General features: G+C 43.0%; 2 protein-coding genes across 2 annotated transcripts; one reads left to right on the top strand and one right to left on the bottom strand.

Annotated features, from left to right (window-relative positions):
• Positions 1–1267: 1267 nt before the first annotated feature.
• On the bottom strand, positions 1268–13230 carry SDF4 (stromal cell derived factor 4). Its single transcript, XM_064678437.1, has 7 exons — positions 13050–13230; positions 11555–11919; positions 8356–8492; positions 7827–7940; positions 5600–5758; positions 3592–3767; positions 1268–2561 (listed from the first exon to the last, which is right to left on the bottom strand). The coding sequence occupies exons 2-7, from the start codon at positions 11860–11862 to the stop codon at positions 2385–2387; spliced, it is 1071 nt and encodes a 356-aa protein (XP_064534507.1). The 5' UTR covers positions 11863–11919; positions 13050–13230; the 3' UTR covers positions 1268–2384.
• A 107-nt stretch (positions 13231–13337) lies between these two features.
• B3GALT6 (beta-1,3-galactosyltransferase 6) lies at positions 13338–16694 on the top strand. The gene has a single exon (XM_064678438.1). It carries the CDS (start codon positions 13547–13549, stop codon positions 14564–14566), a length of 1020 nt encoding a protein of 339 aa, XP_064534508.1. The 5' UTR covers positions 13338–13546; the 3' UTR covers positions 14567–16694.
• Positions 16695–17370: the final 676 nt, after the last annotated feature.

Raw genomic sequence — 17370 nt, 5'->3', positions numbered from 1 at the left:
CTGCCGCTTCTCTCTTCTCTCCTAAATTTCTGGGAGAGGCAAAACAGCAACTGTTTTACTACTTCTGCTGTTTTCCAAGGATTTGGGAAGACAATCCCTGTGGAAAAGAAGTTATAGCTTGAAATCTTTCTTTCCAAAATGTGACTCGCCTGGGCAAGGAATGAAATCCTTCGCTCGGGCTTTTCGCTCCAGTCTCGGGAAGACCGAAAATTTCATCCCTTGCCCAAATGAGTCAAATTCTGAGAGACCAAACAATTAAATTTCATAATTCTTAACGTGTTCCCTGCTTTTTCTGCCTGTTGGTGTCAGGTGGGGGCACGGCTGCGATGCCAGGGGGCTGCTCAGCCTCTTCCATCCCTGCTTTTCCTGCTGGAAGGAAATTTTCGGTCTTCCCGAGACTGGAGCAAAGACATCCCACAGGGAGCAAATCTCTGATTTAGACTTAATTTAGATTAAAAACCCCAGCCAGGCTTCCCAAGTCACATCCAGAGGGGCAAAGGAGACTTGCTTGGAAGGCCAGGAATCCTGGAATTGCATTTTCCTGCAGGGTTTGGGAAGGCCGGACGGCGACGTCACGGTGGGATTGATCCGGAGCTGCCGCTTCTCTCTTCTCTCCTAAATTTCTGGGAGAGGCAAAACAGCAACTGTTTTACTACTTCTCCCGTTTTCCAAGGATTTGGGAAGACAATCTCTATGGAAAAGAAGTTATAGCTTGAAATCTTTCTTTCCCAAAGTCCCCTTTCCCTGCTCACTGCAGGCAGGGAGCAGCCAAACCTCTGCCCATTTGGGGATCATCCTGAGCCCAACAGGAATTATTCATATCAAATACAAGATAGAAAAACACAGATAAAATACCTGAGTTCTTAAAAAGAAGTTTCCTGACAAACTGGAATAGTTTGAACTTAAAATTCCAAGCCAGAAATAACCTGGTGGATCCCTTTTCCAAGGGGTTCCCTGCTCATGTTGTCAGGTTAATTAAGGTGGTTTAAGCATCACCTAATTCCCAAATTTTAATGATCTTGGCATATATTAACAGCTAAAGTTCAGGACATACATTTATCAACTGATATTACTAAAATTTCTGTCTTTAAGCTCGTTTTAATGAGAGGTTATCAATGGAATTCATCCCTCTCTTCCATTTTTAAAATTGTATTTTAATTTCTCTCTTCCCAAGGGTTTCATTTTTCCCCACAAACCTGAACCCAGCACCGTTTCCAAAGGGAGAAAAATATTTGATGGGGAAAAAAAAAGAGAAAAAAGAGATATATGGATATAAAAAGACTCTTATACAAGCCATTTAATAAACAAAAAAAAATAAAGAATAAAGAGAAGGAAGAGTGAAACAGAACCGGCAACACTTATATTTACATTATATTAAGAGAATAAATTTAATCAAATATAACATCTCACTTGCAGGAACCCTTCAGAAAGAGGGGTTTTCTTTTTTTTTACAGTAAAGATGGAACCAGAGTAAAAATAACTGTTCTATTTTTGCAGGAGTGGATGTGAGCCAAGATGCTCTCTGAGATTTACCCAGAGCCAGGCTGATCCAAGGGCTTCCCAAGTATTCACAGTTCCACAACAAATCCTGGAATTCCTTCAGCACCTCCAATTCAGCTCCAATTTGCACAGAGACAACTGATTTTCCCAGTCTGAGCAGGGAGTTCTCTGACCAAGATAGAAACTTTCCCCCCTTGGTTTCATTTTAGAGCAAAAATCTGATTTTTTTTTTCAGCCATAATTTGAATTCTCCCCCATCTCCCCCCAGCACAAAGCCTGGCATGCTACAACCAGGTTTATTTTTAGGTAGATGCAAAAAAGCTTCTGTGGAAGCTTTCAAATGAATTCCTCCCCACGGTCCTGAAGGAGAATTGAGTGATGGGGGGAAAACTTGGATTAAATTCCCAACTAGGCTGAGAAAACACTGGGAGATCAGTGGAATATCACCTCCCAGGAGGTCAGAACATGCCTTGGAACTGCCACTCCCTTCCCAAAAACCCCCCATCTCCCTGTTAGCTGGGATTCCCAGGGATCAGCAGCTACGAGGGCCACGAGTGAAACATTTCAGAAGCCTCCCCCAAACACGATCTGCCCAACTTCAGCTGGAATTCCTGCCCAATCCAGGGGGAACTGAGGTATTCCAGGACCTTTCCCACTCCTCCTGGCCTGCTTTCCCCTCACCCCAAAGGCAGCAAGATCCCGTGGACGGACGGAAGGTTGGAAGTCTGGGACAACACACCAGAGGCAAAGGACACAGATTAGCAGCAAAGGAACTTTCTGTCTGGTTTGGGGGCTTGGATTTATTCCTTTTTTTCCCCCTCTCTCTCTCTTTTTTTGTTTTGAAAGCCAGAAAGTGCTTGAGGGCTCTGGAGGAGCGAGCAGGGTCAGAACTCCTCGTGGACATTGCGGGCGTAGTCCATGAGTTTGCTGCCGGTGAAATATTCGCTGTATTTCAGGATCTCCTCCAGCTCCAGGTGGTGGTTTTGATTCTCATCTGCCACTGCAATCATCTGCTTGGCCTCGTTGAGGGCGTTGTACTCGTTCATGGGATCCATGTATTCCTAAAAAACAGGGAGGAGCAGCGTTGGAATTCGCTTTCCCACACAGCAGAATGAGGAATTTTGGCTCTGTGTGAACTTCACTGACACGGCCCTTCCCAAATCCTGGGAAAAGCTCCTGGCACTGATCTCCAGGAGCCAAGAACTTTGTCCCAGCCCTTTTTCTTCTCACTGCTCCCTTGGCTGATCCAGTAGAAATCCAGATTTTTCTCAGCTTATGCCAATAAAAATATTTTTGAGATTTTGGCTAAACCAGCAACTTCAAATTCAGAATTCACCCCAATTCAAAAGTCTAAATTCTCCTGTTTCTGGAGACAATGTTTTTTTAGGATATGTTTAATTTGGGCCATTTTAAACCACACTGCAGAGGTCAGAAAGCTCAGAATGAAAGCACTTTGCCCCTTCACCTGATGTAAAATAAATTCAAAGGTCTCAGGTGGGGCAGTAAATTAAAAGTTAGAAGAGTCAAGATTCATTTCTCCCCAGAATATGTGACAGATGTGTAAGTACATAAAAGAAAAACAGCCTTAAAGACAAGAGCTCTCTGCTCTTTTCAAAGCTGTGTTTGTTCCACTCTTGAAAATCATTTGGGTTTTTAAAGAAGAAAAACACCCCCCTCTTTCCAAGGGCCCCAGTGTTTGTTGGGCACTGGGTTTTTTTTTTTTTGCTTTCTTTTATTTTGCTGGGGGTTTTTTTCCCCCCCCAAAGAATCTCTAGGTTGGCAGTTACTCCTTTTGCAACTGAAAGTCTGAGTCACAGTGACTCTGTGCCCAGCTCACCTGAGGAAATCCAGGGCAAAAAACACACACCAGTGTGTTGGGTGTGACAAAAAAAAACCCTCAAAGCAAAGTTTGGTTAAGAAAACTCCCCCTCCTCTTGAACTAAAATCATAACAGCCCCTGCAAGCCCCACAGAGCACTATAACCCAGGGGGGTGTGCTATTAATTGGAATATTTTGGGATTTTGGGTTCTCTGCAGCTGTTTCAACGCTGTGTTTTGAAAGTGTTGGGGTTGAAATGATCAGCAAACTCACCTCCAGCTCTTCCATGGTGACAATGCCATCGTGGTTGGCATCAATGACCTCCTCAAACTCCTTCCTCCTGTCCTTCACCCAGTCATCATCAATGTCCTGAGCCTGCTGGTTCTCCACGGTGCCAACAGGCAAGGAGATGAACTCGGAGAGGGTGAGCTTCTTATCTCCATCCTGATCTGCAAAAGAACCACCAAAGAACTCAGAAGTGTTTGTTTAATGCCCATTAGAAATGATAAAATCTCCCTGGGACAGGCTGCCTGCTCTGAGCAGTCCTCACTGCACTCAGGTACCAACACTTCTGAATTAAAAAATACAATTTCTGGGAAAACTCAACCATTTATTTCCCCTTTTCTGAGTGGAAGTCACGATGTGACAGGGCTGCTGGACTAGGGGAGTACAGAGCAGTCCATGCCCTCCTCATGAAACCTTCATATCAAGGTGTTTTATGATATTTAACATTTCATATCAATGTCTTTTATAGTATTTAATGCTCAGCAAACCTCTTCTACTATTGCTCCAATGACCCTGCAGCAGCAGAGCTTTGTGGGAAGCAGTGAAGAAGCAGAAGCTGAAGGAGTAGAAGCTGTTTTGCTTTGTATGAAGTACTCAGAGCATCTTTAAGGTTCCTACTCAGAGCATCTTTAAGATTCCTACTCAGAGCATCTTTAAGGTTCCTACTCAGAGCATCTTTAAGGTTCCTACTCAGAGCATCTTTAAGGTTCCTACTCAGAGCATCTTTAAGGTTCCTACTCAGAGCATCTTTAAGGTTCCTACTCAGAGCATCTTTAAGGTTCCTACTCAGAGCATCTTTCTAATATTCTGGTTTTTAACAACCAGAGACCCAACTCAGCCTTGAGACAACTCCAGGATTTGTGTTAACAGCTTGGGTTTTTTTGACTTATCACATCAGAAGATGAGCAAACCAGACGTGCCAGAATCCCAGCCTGACCCCTGGCACTGCAAGAACCACCCAAAATTCCATCTGTGATGAGCTGTGGTTTCCTCCCTGTGAAAAATTTCCTCAGAAACATAATGGGGGTTAACTAACTTGAGCAGAATGGGAGTGAACTTGAGCAGAATGGGAGTTAAACTTGAGCAGAATGGGAGTTGAGCAGAATGGGAGTTAAACTTGAGCAGAATGGGAGTTGAACTTGAGCAGAATGGGAGTTGAACTTGAGCAGAATGGGAGTTAATTAACTTGAGCAGAATGGGAGTTAAACTTGAGCAGAATGGGAGTTGAACTTGAGCAGAATGGGAGTTAAACTTGAGCAGAATGGGAGTTGAACTTGAGCAGAATGGGAGTTAAACTTGAGCAGAATGGGAGTTAAACTTGAGCAGAATGGGAGTTGAACTTGAGCAGAATGGGAGTTGAACTTGAGCAGAATGGGAGTTGAACTTGAGCAGAATGGGAGTTGAACTTGAGCAGAATGGGAGTTGAACTTGAGCAGAATGGGAGTTAAACTTGAGCAGAATGGGAGTTGAACTTGAGCAGAATGGGAGTTGAACTTGAGCAGAATGGGAGTTGAACTTGAGCAGAATGGGAGTTGAACTTGAGCAGAATGGGAGTTGAACTTGAGCAGAATGGGAGTTAAACTTGAGCAGAATGGGAGTTAAACTTGAGCAGAATGGGAGTTGAACTTGAGCAGAATGGGAGTTAAACTTGAGCAGAATGGGAGTTAAACTTGAGCAGAATGGGAGTTGAACTTGAGCAGAATGGGAGTTAAACTTGAGCAGAATGGGAGTTGAACTTGAGCAGAATGGGAGTTGAACTTGAGCAGAATGGGAGTTAATTAACTTGAGCAGAATGGGAGTTAAACTTGAGCAGAATGGGAGTTAAACTTGAGCAGAATGGGACTTAACTTGAGCAGAATGGGAGTTGAACTTGAGCACAATGGGAGTTAACTTGAGCACAATGTGACTTAACTTGAGCAGAAATGTGAGTTAATTGACAGGGAAATGAACTTGTGCAGGGAAGCAGCTCCCAGGAAGCCCCTGGAAAATTCCATACCCAGATCCCGGATGATTTCTTTCACCATGAACTTCAGCATCCCCCTGCTGTGCTCGGGGTGCAGGAAGGACAGGAACTCCTCCTCGTTCAGCAGCAGGTCAGGAGGGGGGTTGTCAGCCTGGTACCACCGATCCTTCAGGTTGTCCAAAACCTCCTGGGCTGCAAATTTAACCACATTTCAAGTCGTTGTCACGTCCAATCTCATTTAAAATCCACCTTGCCCTGACACTCAGTGGATGCTCCACGAGCCCAAACCTCCCACGTGTCTCAGTCATTTAACACAAAGGAAACATTTTTGCTGCAAAGAGCAAATTCAAGTCGAAGTTCCCTTGAATCAACAGAGAAATCAGCAGCAAAAAAATCCTTTTACTTCTCTCTCCTTTCATTTATTTCATTTCACAATCCCAGCTCTTTCATCTCTCCCCGTGCACACAACCACTGCAGTGAAGTTTTTTCCTGACTCGACTGAGAAGCAGAATTTACCCCCTGGGTTTCTGCTAAAACCACACATCTGATTTGAAATCAAACCCACACGTTGTGAATTTGGGCCTGAGCAGAGCCACAGGAAGAGAAATACCTGCCCAGAGTCTTCTTTGTCTCGTGTAGGCATTTTCTAAATGACACACTGGAAAAAACTCTGCCTGTAGCACTCCCTGCTACCTGCAAATACCCTGAAACACAAGGCTGAGGTATTTGCTTTCAGTAAGTTTTCAAACACTCTGAGTGTTATTCATCACTCAGATATTTTTTAAATATTTTTTATTTAATAAATATTTTTATTTAATAAATATTTTTATTTAATAAATATTTCAATTTAATAAATATTTCAATTTAATAAATATTTCAATTTAATAAATATTTCAATTTAATAAATATTTCTATTTAATAAATATTTCTATTTAATAAATATTTCTATTTAATAAATATTTCTATTTAATAAATATTTTTATTTAATAAATATTTCTATTTAATAAATATTTTTTATTTAATAAATATTTTTATTTAATAAAATAAATTTTTAAATTTCACTTAATAAATTTTTTCACTTAATTTTTTTTATTTCATTTAATAGTCTTAAAGAACTCCTGAACGCTTTAACAATTTAAAACTTTATGAGTTCAAAACTTTAAAAACCTTCAGATTATCATTTTTTAATTTACTTTAACAAACTGGCTTCAATAACTCCTGAAGGCTTTTGGTTGCTGAGTTACAAGAGGCAAAACCACCCCAACATCTACATTTGTTGAGCTGAGAGTTGGAACTTAGAGTGAAGTTTTCAGTGAATATTCCTGTGAAGAGTAAAGAAATCCTTCAGTCTTAATATGAAGATATTTAATAATCTTAATTATCTTACAAATCAAGTTTGTAACTGGTAAGTTTTAGTTCTATCAAGGACACAGTTAACTCAGAATAATTGATGGTTTTCCAAGGTAGTCAACCCCAAATGTGAGAAGTCCTAAATCAACTCCCTTTGCCTTAGTCTTAAATGAAATTAAAACTAAATTAAAACTGTCAATCACCAGCTAAAATTGTTGTTGTCTGCATCAATTAATTCAAGTGCTGCCCTTAATTTTGGCCTGGCATCCAAACTGTCCCGTGCTCCTGCTCGAGGCTCAGAACAGGCCTTCAGCTCTGAACATCCTGGTGTTTTTTATTGAACAGACCCTCCAAAAAAAAGCACTTTTATGCTGCTTTAGAGCCCAAGCCTCAGCTTTGCCTCTCAGCCCAGGCAGCTGCAGCTCAGTAATTTGATTTTCCCAAATAAGGCTGGGTAGCACAGGTAGAGAAGTGCTGCTGCAGCCACTTGCCTGACTCAGCAGCTGTGTTATCTGATGAGCATTCCTGTAAATGCACCCCAACCACACTGCCCAGGTGTTTTCCCTGCTCCCATTTGCATCTCAGTTGCCTTTTGATCAATGGAAAGTGTCACATAAACCCCATTTTCAGTGACTAATTCCTGCAGGGAAAGGCAAAAGCTTCGTGTTTTAATTAATGGTAAATTTAAATACTTCTTGAATTAGGGAGCAGGGAGATTCCTGCTAAAATTTGCCATTTTTATGGCACGTTCCAGCTGGAAAGAATGTAGGATTTCTGTTTTATGGCTCCCACATCCTATATTTGTGTACAAGCAGAACAACCAAAGCATTCCTCTCCTATTAGGAACAGTTTTGACATTCAGGTTTTAAGAACAGAACAGAAAAACCAACACCCCCCAGTCTGCACTTACTTTCTTCATCTATTTTCAGCTCTTCGTTGTTTTTGATCTTCTCAGCAATTTCTTTTTCATTGAAGCCTTTACTTGCCAGGAATTTAACTTTATATTCATCCCAGGACACGTGGCCTGTAAGGAGGAGACAGATGTCAGGCATGGCACAAGAGGGTTAAAAATGATCAACTTGGGGCTAAAAAACCAACTCATTCCAAACCTTCTGGTCCAGCCCGAGCAGCAGACTGAGATTTATGAATGGCAAGATGAAAACTCTCACCTGATTCACTTTTCTTGTTGTCTGGGCTCTGTGGAAACAATCAGTGATGTCACTGTTGTCACCCCATCCCCACAGAGCCTCTTGTTCCAGTGCCCTCTGCCCACAAGTGACACGGCAGAGCAGTGAGCTCAGAGCCTGGGGCACGGCCCCTTCCTTGGTACAGGAATGAAAACCTTGGGATTGTGGGCAGCCCAAAGGGCTTTGGGATGTTGGCACAGCACCTCTGAGCAGTTCTGGAGCCCAGGAGATGGCAGGAAGGGCTCCTCTTACCGTCCCCATCGGGGTCCACAGCTCGGAAGTGCATTTTGTTCTCCTCCACGGCCTCCTGGAAATGTTCATCCGTCTTCTCCATGATCCAGCGCTGCATCTCCTTGGCTCCAATCTTTTTATCATCATTGATATCCACCCTGGAGGAAGGGCAAAGCCTCTGTTACACCTCCAACCCTGGGAACATGTTACAGCTGAGAGGTTTGAATCCTGAACACATTTAAAGGCTCTGCACATCCACTTGTTCTCCACGAGCTTTCCAACTTGTCTGGCTCTACTTTGTCCAAGATTTAAGGACTGAGGAGGGAAAGGTGCACTCTATTTTTAGATTCTAAATTAATTGCTCTATTCAGCAGGCTGAGAACATTTACAACCCTCTCTGAGAAGCTGCACATTGTTGGAACTCCGGAGTAACAAGCAGGAAGTGAGCAATTTATTGCCTAATTAAAGTAACTGCAACATTTGGTTACCCCTCAGTGAAACACATCCAGCCACCCTTCACTTCCCTCTAAATTAACTCATGTTTTGGTCAAGTTAACTCACATTCTGCTCAAGTCAACTCCCAGTTATGTTTCTGAGGCAATTTTTCACAGGGAGGAAACCACAGCTCATCACAAAGGGAATATTGGCTCATTTCCTTTGGTGCAGAGCTGTCAGCTGCCAGCAGCTCCAGGCTTTCACTAATTGCAAACACTTCTCCTCCAAAGTTCTCTCAGCCAAGAATTCCCTCTCCATTTGTCTTTCCAAGCCCTTTTTCCCTTTAATATTCCAAGCTCTCTGAGGTTTATTGCTGAGCTGCCTCCCCAGATCAACTCTATGTTCATCCCAAACAATGAAAATACATCGTGAATAAACTTGGCCTTTAAAAATACTACAAACTATAAAATAGTTTAAGTGGAATTAACCCTACTAAAGCAAGTTTCCTCTGCTACACCTCCAGCTCTGGGAACATGTTACAGCTGAGAGTTTTTAATTCTTAACACATTTAACACTTGTTCTCCACGAGGTTTCCAAGTTGTCTGGCTCTGCTTTGTGCTTTTTTCTGACTAAAATTAATCAGGAAAAACCCAAGCTGACAATCCTGTTTTCCTTACTGTGCCACCAATAACTGCTTTCCAATTCCATTAATGCTGATTTCATTCAGAATATAAAAACTACAGATGAAGAACAAACACAAACTCACTAATTTGCCACTTTGGAGGGGTTTTTTTTGAGCACACCTTTAAATATTTACTCAAAACAGTTACAACTGAAAAGCCACCACCAACATTTGAGAGGCAAGGATCTATTTAAGGCACACCAAAACCACCCTGGTTCAATTGAAAAAACAAACCCCAAACATAATAAAAAGCCCCAGCTCGACTCTTGCTTTGTTATCTCTCTATCACTGAAGTGTTATCACTGAAACTCAGGTTCTTAAATATGTGATTTGCCCTTAAATGTCAACTAAATGTTAAAAGCTTGAGCCAAAGAACAACCCCAGTCCTATAAAACACAATAAAACTGTTCTGAGAGGGGTTTAAATATCCTGTCAGGGCTATATTTAAATATATAAATAGCAGTGTTGGTGACAAGAGCAAGAAGGTGGTGATTTTGCACCCACCAGGTACAATAAAAATGAGACTAAACCAGAGCATTTCCCCCCTCAACATTTAACATTTGGTTTCCTTAGATCAAAGCTATCAAACTTTCTACTTCCAAGCTGTACTTTCCACCTAAATCACCCCAGAACTGCCGAGGGAGGGAACAAACATCCCATTTATTGCTCATTCAGGTCCTGAAAGCACACAGGTGGCACCTCTGAGTAAGAAACAAGTGGGCACTTTGGAGGATAACTGACTTTTTCCTACAGTGAGGGTTCTATTACATAGGGATAAAATAAAAATAAACCACTTGCAGCCCAGTTTCTCAACCACAAGCCATGAAAAAAAGCAGATTTTTGTGGCCACCTTCCAGAAGCTCCATTGTCAAGAACCCACTTCCAGGTCCCACCCAGAGCCCCAAAAATGCCAATTTTTTTTTTGAGCCCATAAATCACTTCAGAGCTGGTTTGTGTTTCATCCAAAGAACGATTTCAGGGAGGACACCAGGAAGCAAAACACAGAATTACCAACTGTTCCAGTCACATGGAACCTGCCTGGAAAAATCACAGGCTGGGGAGCAATTCTTTCATGTCCCAACTTTATTTTCACTAATCTTATTATCTAATAATTTATGCTTTGAATTGACTATTTTACCCTGTGTTATCCACTGAGGAATCTCATTGTATAAATTTTATTGATTAAAACCCTGCTGTGTGTTGTCTTTGTGCCTTCCAACAGCAATTCCAGAACATTTGAAGCCCAGGACTTTGGATTTTCACACAAGTTTCCCAGGATTTCTCTTTTAGCCTTTAGGAGGATGTTTACAAAGCAATCAGAGCCCCCACAATGATTCCCTACATTTTTAATCTGATCATCTGAGGGAATGTAATTTTAAGGATCTGAATGGAATTGATCTTAAATCCAATTAATTTAAGCTTCCTAAGAAACCTCTTTCATAACAAACAGGCAGAAATTAAAGAGTTAGTAAATTGTCCTTCCCAAATTACTAACAATGTTTCCAATAAATGTAAACCAGCAAAAAAATCTTAATATTTTTACATATCCTACCAGTGAAGTGAGTGAATAACAAATATAATAAAGGATTCCACCCTAAATTAAAATAAAACTCGTGGAATCAGCACCATTAAGGGCACCAGTGTAACTTGAGCTGCTCTAAGGAAATTAATCCTTCATTCAAAAATGCAAATAAAGCCAATTGTGCCACCTTGTGTCTAAAAACACACCCTGGCTTTGATCTCCAGCACAATAACTGACCTCCAAACATCTGACCCAGCCCAAAAAGTGCTTTAGGAAAGGTCTTAAAGTAAATATTTTTATACCAAGTAAAGAAATAGATGAACTCCTTTAAAAAGCTCTAAAAGAAGACTTTAATCTTTTCACCTTCTCTTTTTCTGAATTGTGAGGAACTGCCTTTGTTAACATTTATTTCATTAGGCTGTCCTGTGCATTGCTGAATTCCTGAGCCTTTAACACCTTCCAAACACAACTACAGCACTTAAAGGGTGAGGTTTTTCCCCCTCATCGTTGTAATTTTTCAATATCACAGGAAACCCCCCCAATTTTTACTCTTTCCCTGCTCTTGGCACCGCCCGACTCACTTTGAAAAAATGACCATCAGCTTCTTCCTGTTTCTTCTGGGCTCTGAATCCTCCTCAAACTCCTCCATCTCTTTTCCCAGGAAAACCTCCTGGTGGAATTCCTTGTTCAGGTGCCCGTCCATCTCCATTTTGACCCCGTTCAGGTGGTCTGGGGGCAGGATCTCGTTCTCATCCTTCCCATCAGCTGCCTTCTCCTTGAGCACCGAATTATTGGCAGGCCTGGCATAAACATCCATGAGGAGGAAGATGAACAGGAGGGATAAATACAGGGAGCCCAAACTGCACAGGAAGGCTTGTCTCGACATCATTTTGTCCTTTTTTTAATTTAAAATACTGGCTGACGAAATTACTGCGGGTTAAATGATCTAAAAACAAAAAGGAGAAAACATATAAATTAAATTCTGGAACGTGAGGACACAAATAATAAGAAATAATAAACACCTAAAATTCAGAAGAACCTACGCACAACTATAAATATATAAAAGTATAAAAAATACAAGTATAAAAAACTACACACAGGTATATAAGTATAAAAAACTACACACAGGTATATAAGTATAAAAAACTACACACAGGTATATAAGTATAAAAAACTACACACAGGTATATAAGTATAAAAAACTACACAGAATATAAATATATGACTATAAAAAACTACACAGAATATAAGTATATAAGTATAAAAAAACTACACAGAATATAAATATATGACTATAAAAAACTACACAGAACATAAATATATGACTATAAAAAACTACACAGAACATAAATATATGACTATAAAAAACTACACAGAATATAAGTATATAAGTATAAAAAAACTACACAGAATATAAATACATAAGTATAAAAAAACTACACAGAGGCACAAATATACTACATCATAATATATGTAATATATATACACTATATAAATATATGTAATATATATACACTAAATAAATATATATAATACAGTATGTATAATATGTATACCATGTGTAGTAAAAACTACACGGAAGTATAAATTAGGAAGAACCTACACACAAATACACAAGTATTTGCTGTGAGAGAGTAAAAAAAGAGCCCTTTAAATAACAAATACATGGAATTAAGGTGCTGGTTTTCAGCCGGCAGAGGACTTTGGAAGGGAACACCCTTCAAGACGCAGAAATAGCCACGGCAGCACAGCAATAACCCGGAGATCCCAACACGACAGCTGCTTAGAAAGGGATTAAAGGTCTTTTTGGAGAGGGATGAGTGAGGGAAAAGCGATTTGATACCAAGAGAAAGCGGAGCTGGAAACACGCAGGAAACAGCGGCAGGAAGCGCAACCCCGCGGCGGACCTGTCACAGAACCACAGAAATCACAGATTTGTGGGATATGTGGGATAATCCAGGGAAAACGCCCCAAATCCAACAGCGCGGCCGCGGGAGAGCCGGAACCCCCTCCCGCCACAACCTCCCCACACGCCCCAAGCCCCGCGGGGCTGCGGGAGGGGCCGCCCGCACTCACCGGGGGAGCGCTCGGGAGGGAGGAGGACGCGGCCCCGAGCGCCGTGAGAGGCGCGGGGAGGCTCCGGGCGGGCCCAGCCGCCCCTCAGCCCCTCGCGGCCCCTCACGGACCCCCGGGCGCTCTGAGGGAAGAGGAGGAGGGGGAGGAAGAGGAGGAGGAAGGAAGATGGCGGAACGACGTCACCGCGCAGCGTGAGGCCACGATGAGGGCGGCCGCCATGTTGGGTGAGGGCAGGAGCCACCCCCCCCCCTCAGAGGGGGCGGCACCGCCTAAAAGCGGCTCTTGAAAGAAACCTCTCCTAAGGCTCACTTGGTGAGAAAGGGCGGAAAGCGAGAAGCAGCCATGAATCCCCCTGTGCGGGGCGCAGCGCGGTGAGCATCCCGCAAAGAATCCTGTCCCCTCGCGGCGGCCGTACGGACCCCCCCACATACACACCCGCCCGTTCCCGCCTAAACCGCGTGGGCGTGGCCGCGCTCCGTGAGGGGGCCGCGGCGGCCATGAAGGCGCTGCGGCGGCTGGGCCGGCACCGCACGGCGCTGGGGCTCGGCGGGCTGTCCCTGTGCGCCGCCGTGCTGCTCTACCTCGCCAAGTGCACCTCCGAGGGGCTGCGCCCGCTGCCCGCGCCCCCCGCCGCGCTGCCCCACAGCCAGCCGGGCCGCGGCGGCGCCCCGCCCGCCGCCCCCCGCGCCGAGGGCAGCGCCCTGGTGGCCGTGGTGGTGATGAGCGGCCCCAAGTACAGCGAGCGGCGCAGCATCATCCGCAGCACCTGGATGGCGGCGGGAGGGCGCTCCCAGCGCGGCCGCGTGTGGAGCCGCTTCGTGGTGGGCACGGCCGGGCTCGGGCAGGAGGAGCTGCGGAGCCTGGAGCTGGAGCAGAGCCGGCACCGCGACCTGCTGCTGCTGCCGGAGCTGCGCGACTCCTACGAGAACCTGACGGCCAAGGTGCTGGCCACCTACGTGTGGCTCGACCTGCACCTGGACTTCCAGTTCGCCCTCAAGGCTGACGACGACACCTTCGTGCGCCTGGACGTGCTGGTGGAGGAGCTGAAAGCCAAGGAGCCGCGGCGGCTCTACTGGGGCTTCTTCTCGGGCCGGGGCCGGGTGAAGTCGGGGGGGAAGTGGAAGGAGAGCGCCTGGGTGCTGTGTGACTATTACCTGCCCTACGCGCTGGGCGGCGGGTATGTCATCTCCGCCGACCTGGTGCGGTACCTGCGGCTCAGCAGCGACTACCTGAACATGTGGCAGAGCGAGGACGTGTCCCTGGGGGTCTGGCTGGCGCCCATCGACGTGAAGAGGGTGCACGACCCCCGCTTCGACACCGAGTACAAGTCGCGGGGCTGCAACAATAAGTACATAGTGACTCACAAGCAGAGCATCGAGGACATGCTGGAGAAGCACCAGACCCTGGCTAAGGAAGGGAAGCTCTGTAAGGAGGAGGTGAAGCTCCGGCTTTCCTACATGTACGACTGGGGGGTGCCCCCCTCGCAGTGCTGCCAGAGGAAGGATGGCATCCCCTGAAAAGCCTGAGGGAAGGGTGCTGATGGACTCGCAGCTTGGTTACTGTTACCTGGGGAGAATCCCAGTAACCAGGGGTTACAAATTACTCTTAAAAAAAAAAAAAAAAGAGATTTTGCACGGCTCATTATGTCAATGAAACCCTGAAACTCCCCCAGAGCTGCTGACGTGGCAGGAGGGAGAGATGTTTAAAAGAAAACACAGGAATAGGTGACAGAAAGCACGGAAAGGCTCCTGTGACAGGATTGAAGGCGAAACATGGATAGCAGAGAAAACACGGGGAGAGAAAAGTTGCTGGGAGATTTTTCCCAGGATTTATCTGCTAAAGATCACAACAGGCCTTTGTGCCGTTGATAAGGTTGTGAAAACAGAGCCTGCTGCTGCTTCCTGGCGAGGAAGAAGTGTCACTTTGGGAAGAATAAAAGAGCTGCAGATCAGCTGCTGTTGCAGAGGGAACAGGGCTGGTTGTTGGCACGGGCAGGAAAAGGGAGCAGTTTGGGTGTCCCAGCTGGGATACCTGTGCTGGGGGAAGGGAGAGTGTTCCTGGCAAGGAAGGGAGTTCTTAGACCTTCTGTGTAACTTGTCTCTAAGCTTTTTGCTGTTTTAAAGTCAACATGTACATAAATTATTCTAAATTCAATCTGGCAGCTCCAGAGCTTTTAGAAAGGGGGGTGAGTTTGGTATTGGGCAGGTAGAGAATATATTTTCTTTTTTTTTTTTTGAGGGGCAGACAGTTCTGCAAAGCCTTCAGGGGTTGGTTCTCACACTGTGTGTGAGGAAACATTTCCCTTCCAGCAGGAAATATCTCACACTGCTGCAAGGCATTGTAGAATTCAGATTTATATTGCTCTGCATTAGTTCTCATCTAAATTAGCAGTGGAAGTCCAAACAACATTGCCCTCAGCTAAAAGAAATAAACTATGTGCTCAAGAGAAATAGGTTCCTCCACCCTGCAAACTCCTGTTTGAGAACCTTCTCCCTCTTTTCAGTGTAAAAAGTCACATTTAGATGCCCAGAGCTGGCCTGGGTGAATTCCCTCCTCCTCTCCAACTCAAAATAATTGTACAGGAGGTCTGAATTAAGTGCTCAAGTGCCACATCCATAAATGTGATTATGTCCCTGAGCTGTGGCTACACTGAGAGAATTCCTGGGCCTGGCCCAGCATCAGATTTTACCAGTCAGTGCTGCCACACAAACAATTCCATGGCATTATTCCTCTCCAGACCTTTAGTTGAACCTGGAATTCAAAATATATAATTATATATATAATATCTAACACCCACAGGGATTTTTTTCCAACTCCCAGTGAGCTCCCTCAGCTGCAGCTCTTTCAGTGCAAGCAGAATTTTTTGCTTTTCTCTGTAAAAATGTTACATTTCTTTCTCTTTGAAGTGTCCTTTTTTTTCCTGAGGGACATCCTTAAGGACCAGTTTTACTGTTTGTTGCACTCTGCACTTTCACACCGGTTCTGTTCTGCAGGAAGAGACAAAACACAAATTAAAAACCAACAAAAAGGGTGCCAATATCTTTATTTTCACCACAAAATTAGCAATTCATACCAAAGGACTCAAGTATTGGGGTTTTTTTTGTTTGTTTTTTTTTTAATTCTCACTTTGATCAAATTATCGAGGATTAAGAGAAGTGAAAATTCTGGTGAATCTTTGACTTCCTCCAAAAAACAAAGTGAAATTAAGGAAAAATTTAATTTATTTTAGCATGTGGCCATCCTGATGCATGCTTAGGTACTGCCAGGCAATGTGCTTTTCCCAAGGGATCCTCTTCCAAACCAGGAATTTCACCAGATTAGAGGGAATTTCCCTGCATTTTAACTTTTATTTTTCTTTTTAAGTGTCTGTTTGCCACAGTGTTGTCTGTATATATGTGCTTAAATGCCTGTAATGTGAGTTATTTATTTATAATTCCTGCCAAATGTGTTCTGTACAGGAAAAATAAGCTACTTAAATGACATTTGAAACTTCAGGTGGGACTGGAACAGCTTGAGAGATTCTCACCTCTTGGTCCTGGTTGAACTTTTCCTACTGAAAATCCTCTTGTTGGAGATGCAGCACTTGGATTTCAATCCCAAAAATTCCACAAGTGAAAGAAAAAAAAATAAAGATTTTTATATATATATGTATTTGGTCCTGGTTTAACTTTTCCTACTAAAAATCCTCTTATTGAAGATGCAGCACTTGGATTTCAATCCCAAAAATTCCACAAATGAAAAAAAAAAAAAAAAAAGATTATATTTGGTCCTGGTTTAATTTTTCCTACTAAACATCCTCTTATTGCAGATGCAGCACTTGGATTTCAATCCCCAAAAATCCACAAATGAAAGAAAAAAAAATAAAGATTTTATATATATATATATAAATATTATATATATATTTGGTCCTGGTTGAACTTTTCCTACTAAAAATCCTCTTGTTGGAGATGCAGCACTTGGATTTCAATCCCCAAAATTCCACAAATGAAAGAAAAAAATAAAGATTTTATATATATATATATTTATAAATATTATATATATTTATTTATATATAAATATATATCTATATCTATATATAAATATTATATATATATTTGGTACTGGTTGAACTTTTCCTACTAAAAATCCTCTTATTGGAGAGGCAGCACTTGGATTTCAATCCCAAAAATTCCACAAATGAAAGAAAAAGAAATAAAGATTTTTTTATATATATATATGTATATATATATGTATATATATATTTGGTACTGGTTTAACTTTTCCTGCTTAAAATCCTCTTATTGCAGATGCAACACTTGGATTTCAATCCCCAAAAATTCCA

The sequence above is a fragment of the Pseudopipra pipra genome, chromosome 22, assembly GCF_036250125.1.
Source record: "Pseudopipra pipra isolate bDixPip1 chromosome 22, bDixPip1.hap1, whole genome shotgun sequence".
NCBI classification, from domain to species: domain Eukaryota; kingdom Metazoa; phylum Chordata; class Aves; order Passeriformes; family Pipridae; genus Pseudopipra; species Pseudopipra pipra.
Note: the sequence above shows the minus strand (reverse complement) of the source record. Positions and strands in the feature narration are given on the sequence as shown.